This window comes from Camellia sinensis, chromosome 6 (assembly GCF_055761805.1).
Source record: "Camellia sinensis isolate YWXY chromosome 6, ASM5576180v1, whole genome shotgun sequence".
NCBI lineage: Eukaryota > Viridiplantae > Streptophyta > Magnoliopsida > Ericales > Theaceae > Camellia > Camellia sinensis.
Window position 1 is genome coordinate 130,241,418 of NC_138966.1, and position 6,370 is coordinate 130,247,787.

Here is a 6,370-nt window from a genome sequence, read left to right on the forward strand (position 1 = left end):
TCCATTTTTAAAGATATTCTAGATTATGCATTCTCTTATTATGGTAGTTTTCAAAATAGTAGACGATCTTTAGATGAATATCACATTTCTTTTGGAATTCTCATAGTTGTTCCAATAATTGTTAATTAATTTCATGATAGTTTATTTTAAAATTTCTTTGTAACTTTCATAACTTTAATTAATTCCATGGTAGTTTATTTTGAAATTCATCCGAAGGATAAATAGATTTTATAATTGGTTGCAATATGGAGGGTATTGTTCATTCCATTCGCCCAAAAGAAATAGCTCCCTTCATACCCATTGAACTAAAATAAAATCTTGAAATTCAAAACATATTTATTTCACATGTTGCCCATTGAACCTTACAAACCAACAACACCAATGGAGGAACAAAACAAACTAAAGAACCCTTAACTATATATATTACAATTTAATGGATTACACAGTAGATTTATGTCTACCAACTTGTACTTGGCTTTGAATGTGTCATTTTTCTCCATGTTGCAGCTACCTTCTTTGTTCTCTTCCCCTATTGACATATTTTTACACTATAAATTTTCGCAATCCGTTCTTCCTTTGTTTGAGTTGCAACTTCCAATCGCTAAACCAAGCACTACTTCACATCCATATCCCAGGAACACTACTTCCCAACCAAAGCCATCAAGTTTGTACTTAGGAGATGGTAATAATGGTGATTCTACTACTTTATTCTCTCCACATTTCTTTGACAATGGAAAACCACACAAGCCCAGATATGAAGTGTTTGAAAATGTTGCAAATTGTCGGCCTTGTGGTATAATACCTTTTAAATTGTTTTGAGAGACATCAAGAACTAAAAGGAATGTCAAGCTCGTCAATTCACCAGAGAGATTGTTTTTGGATAGATTTAAGGACTCGTGTTCAGTAATATTTTCCAATGACAATGGGATAGAACCTGAGAGCCTATTTCTTGAGAAATTTAGGAAAATGAGTGCTTCAAGTCTTCCAATTGATGTAGGAATATTTCCATGAAACTTGTGGTGCCAAAAATCAACTGCTTTGAAAATGGTGAGGATTCTTACAAATACCATTTCTCGTCCTTTATAAGTAATGGTCATGGAATCAAAATAATAACCACCATTATCGCCCATGTATCTCGATTGAGTTGCATTGAAAAACGTAAATGATTCATGATTAGATCAAGATTTAATTGTACCATTTCCCAAACAATTAAAATTAACAATCTAAATCATTAAGCACGTACGAAAGTGATTTAGACTGTTGTTTCAAAAAAACAATAACTTGACACAAACGATTTTAACGTGGAAAAAATCACTATTGGAGCACCTCCAATTGTGATTAAAAAATCACGGGTGAAATGCCACAAATCAATCCACTATGAAGGAAAGAAAGAATACAAAAAAACCTAAACAAATTACCCAAACTCTGTTAATTTGTCTTCAACGATTTGTATATCTTCCACCGTAACCTTCGTCTCAGAATTGATTAGATTGATGTTGATTCCACAACATTCACGTCGACTCAACGACTGCGCACAACTTCGAACACCTTCGAACACTCCACGCTTGAATCTCTGAATTCCACCGAAGAAGAACACTCTTGAAGATGATCACTCAAACAACCCTTTGATGTGAATTATCAAACCATGTGAGTTTAATACTCAAGAAAACATCAAAGGAAAACTAGAAAAATAGCCCCAAAAGAAAAACCTAGAACTCCCAAAACAGATCTAGAAGCGTTAGACCTAAAAACGGACTTAAACACACACACACACACACACACACATATATATATATATATATATAGAAAATAGGGGCTATGTACTCCGCTTGAGCGCAGGACTTGCCGCTTGACCGGAGTCACTAAAACGCGTGTGATAAAACAGAACTACGCTTGAGCGTTGGAACTCACGCTCAAGCGCAAAAACACGTCTCCCAGTAGTTTTACAGACAAGCCAAACTACTGAGAAGATGCATACGCCGCTTGAGCTCAGCTTTGCCCACTCGAGCAGGACAAGCAAAAACCAAGAAAAAAATTACAACTCTATTAAACTAAGTTTGTTCACGGAATTGGCAACAAGTAGGGACCTAACAATCTCCCCTTTTGTCAATTCCCGGACAAAACTTTTCTAACAATTTTTTCCTAGCAAATGCACGCACTATACACACTAAATAATACAAACACAAGATCCGGCCTATCAAACACAAAACAAAATCCGCAAAACCATAAAAGTCGATTTGATTGAGAAATGTTTTGAACAATGTAGAACCATCCACCTGTGAAACATCGATAAACATACCACAAAAACCATAACTGTGGAAACTCAATAAGATAATAAAAAGCAACCAATATATAGGAGATGTGAAAACTCAAAAATCCAATTGTAGCAGTTCTAAACCAAATGAAACAAGTAGCAGTTCTAAACCTAGCAGTTCTAAACCAAATAAAACAATGTATCAAAAATTCTCCCCCTTTTTGGTCGGGAGACAAACAGGAACAAAAACAAAACTACCCAAGAAAGATCACAATCAAGGAGCAGTCAGTGGTGGATGAGGTTGCTGCAACTGAAGCAAAGAAATAATCTGATCCAACTATAGAGTGGTCTGTGCATCGGACTGCTCGAGATGGCTAAGCCGACCATTGAAAGCATCCAGACAGGCATCTATGTGAACCAACTGCTGAGTCATGGGCTGCTCAAAGGGGCAAAGCTGGTCACGTATAGTCCGGGGTGGTACAATTGGCTCCTCTACTCCTGCTGCGGCGGCATCAAACTCAGCCTCCTTAGCCATAAGATCATCATCACCTATAGAAGACAAACCTACCTTAGAAGACTCTCCCTTAACATGTGCCCGACTTTAGGAGATGGTCTTTTTGGTGAAAGGTTTAATAGGGAAGGCAAACTCATCATCCTCATAAACTGGGACCTCAAGTCTAGACAGAAGACGGTTGATACGACAACCATAGGGCAACCCTAACTATTTGATTCCAATAATGGCAATCATTTTGCGCAGGATAAGGGTGGCAAGGTTGATGGGTAAATGGTGATCAATGCAATATAGGGCATAACCTTGCTCTTGGTTGATTTCAAAGCTATGAGTAGTGACAATGAGATTGGTGCACACTATGAGATTGAGTAACCTAAACTTAGGAAGGAACTCATTTTGCTTGATGAGAGCCCCTTGAATCCAAGTGCGAGGTGTACCACACAATGCAGTGGCCACCTCGTTAAAGTCACAATCAAGTCGAACAAAGAAGAGACACCCAGAATGAAGAACATGACCAATGCCGAGGAGAGAACGAATTAGGTCTTCGTCAACAAAAAATTCTTTAGACTGAACCCAAGTTTTAAAAGACAGTCCTATATCATTAACACCTTCGATGTTGCAATAAAATTCCCTAACTCAATCCAAGTTTTCACGCCCTGAGAAGGAAAGAACTAGGTCACCTCCAAAAGGCTCAAAGACAGACCTAATTGGAATGGTCTCAAAAGTATTAGGGTGCACATTATGCTCAAGATGGGCTGTTTGCGATAGGTAGGCTTCCCTAAAGGTTTTGGCTTTGGAAACAGAAGGAAACTTGTTAGAGTTAAACCGTGGACAGGAAGCAGTGGACTGCCGGTGTTTAGACGTAGACATGACTAAACCAAGGTCAAAACAAACACTAACCAAACTGAACACCCCCAAAACCAAATCCAAAACAGTTAGGGAAAGATAAAAACTATTAGTAAGCAAAGCCAATTGAGACAAAATTCAAATTGAAAATAAGAGCACTACCCAAAACATTAGACCAACAAAAACAGAAAAATGCAGTAGTATGAGAGATGCACACAGTTAAAACAAAATTAACACCACAACTGAAAGGGAATCGAACCAAGTGAACAAAGTGTGTGAATCACCAACAAGCTTAAGAACCTCTGTGAAAGTGTGTGAATCAAGTGAATGAGACACAAAACCAACATGACCAAGTCACACACGACAGAAAAAACAAACCAAAGCACTAGAAGTAAACAAACCCCAAAAACATATCGATAGAGAGAAAGTAAACAAAATAAGAAAAAAAAACTAAGGGGAGAAACTTACCAGAGATGAAACAGAGGAGGAAAAGAAGAGGGATAACCAAATCAAAGCCCAAACAAGTCGCAATCGAAGCCCTAGGGGAGTGAGAGAGAGACAATTTCAAAAAGAGGAAAAAAATGAGGCTGAACGGACGGGTTGTAGAATATATACTAGGGCATGCCGCTCAAGCGTGAGACTTAACGCTCGAGCGGACTCACTAATGCGCGTCTCTCTGCTCGAGCGAAGAATAGTACGCTCGACGGTAAAAAACCTGCTCTCAGAATCTCGTGCACTCTGCAAAAGTACTGGATGAAGTACAAAAGTGATCGAGCGCTATAAGGTCCGCTCAAGCGGATAAAAAAAAAAACAAAGACCAAAAAACACCTTTCTGAGTAGTTAAAACTAGCTCACACTGCCAAGTGGGACCTGAAACAATTAGAGGTGAGCACAATAGCCAAAATGTGACATTACGATGTGATAATCCATAAACCATGAAGCCCATAAACTCACAATATTGACAGTATGAACCACAATAACATGAGCAAATCAGATAAAAATTGATCAATGAGCATAAGCTACACGAGAATGCATAACCCAAAGACAAACATAAGAGCTCACATAATGAAGGTGTGTATGTGTGTGCAATCCTTGTGAGGCTACAGGGTAAGAGTTAATCCTCGTAATGATCGGATGGCTGGACCTCTGGCAAGAGTAACTAAACACCACTAAGAAAAGTCAAACCACCAGAAGAAATCAAGAGGTATTTGTTGAGTAAAAGTGGAGGCTCCCCCTCAATCAATGAGTCCTTTTTTTTTTTTTTTTTAACTTTTCTTGCTTGTGGGCACTCATTGTTGGCATGTACGCTCAAGAGTATGGAGGCAAACCAGAGAAGCATGAAATCAATAAGGATGACTTGATTGATGCCTCTGATGTAGCCTTTTCCTAATGCCCGAACTTCAATGAATTGATGGAGGAACCGTGGAAGTGAAAAAATGATGGTAGATGGTTAAGAGACTCAACATCACCCATGATATGCCAGTATAGGTCAATTCCTCCAATAATGTAAAAGAGACACTGTTAGTGGTCCACAGAGAACTTTGATCACTTGTGAGGGAACCCCTGTAATAGTTTATCTCAAGGATGTGTACAAAATAAGATCATGAAGTCAATGAGCATGGGCATTCAGAATGAGCTATGAACAAAGAAGAATGAAATCTTGCAAGTAGCATGAGAGGTGTTCATATCAGTCTAAATGTAGAGATGGTAGAATCAATGACAATGAGATTATAGCATCCAAGTACACATAAAGCCGATCAATCTCACTCACTCTAGTAACAGGTCACACTCTAGTGACTGAGCATTACACCCAAGGTCTTTCTAAAGAACTCAAACCTAAAAAGATCAAGGGGTTTTGTAAAAATATCAGCTTTTTGATGCGCAATAGGTACATGTTCAAGAACCACAAGGCCCTCTTCCACTAACTCTAGAATGAAATGATGATGAATGTCAATATGCTTGGTGCGAGAGTGTTGTACAGGATTTTTAGAAATGTTAATAGCACTTGTGTCATCACAAAAAGGGGCGAGAGTGTCCTGGTCTATACCATAATCATGAAGCATTTGTTTCATCCACAACATTTGTTCACAACAACTTCCTGTAGCAATGTACTAGGCCTCAACGGTCGAGAGAGAAATAGCATTTTGCTTTTTGCTATGCTATGCAACCAGATTATTCCCAAAGTAAAAACACCCCCCAGAAGTACTCTTCTTATCATCAGCACACCCTGTCCAGTCGGCATAAGAAAAACTAGTAATTTTGGCTGTAGTGTCTATAGAAAACCAAACCCCAAACCCCAGTGTTCCATTGACATACTTAATGATGCTCTTGACCGTAAGAAGATGAGACTCTTTAGGACTGGCTTGGTAATGGGCACAGACACCTACACTAAATGCAATGTCAGGTTGACTGGCTGTCAGGTAAAGAAGACTCCCTATCATACTCTTATAAAGGGTAAGATCAACATCAGTACCGGATGGATCTTTGGAAAGGTGAAGACAGGTGCTCATGGGAGTACGAGCATGTTTGGCCGACTCTAGAATGAACTTTGACACAATGTTTTTGGCATACTTAGTCTGAGAAACAAACATACCCGAAGAAGATTGTTTAATTTGAAGACCTAAAAAATAAGACAACTCTCCCATCATGTTCATCTCAAACTCATGTGTCATGCAATCCGAAAAATATTTCACAAGATGATCAACAGTGGATCCAAACACAATATCATCAACATAAATCTGAGCAACAAGTATATGAGA

The 6,370-nt window shown here is 38.6% G+C and overlaps 1 protein-coding gene across 1 annotated transcript; it reads right to left on the minus strand.

Moving 5' to 3' along the window:
- Positions 1-548: 548 nt before the first annotated feature.
- LOC145793580 (receptor-like protein 9DC3) lies at positions 549-1,130 on the minus strand. Its single transcript, XM_082876443.1, has one exon. It carries the CDS (start codon positions 1,128-1,130, stop codon positions 549-551), a length of 582 nt encoding a protein of 193 aa, XP_082732569.1.
- Positions 1,131-6,370: the final 5,240 nt, after the last annotated feature.

What these genes read in the sequence shown, in the direction of transcription:
- LOC145793580 (XM_082876443.1), bottom strand. Translation starts at nt 1,130, where the DNA reads ATGGGCGATAATGGTGGTTATTATTTTGATTCCATGACCATTACTTAT.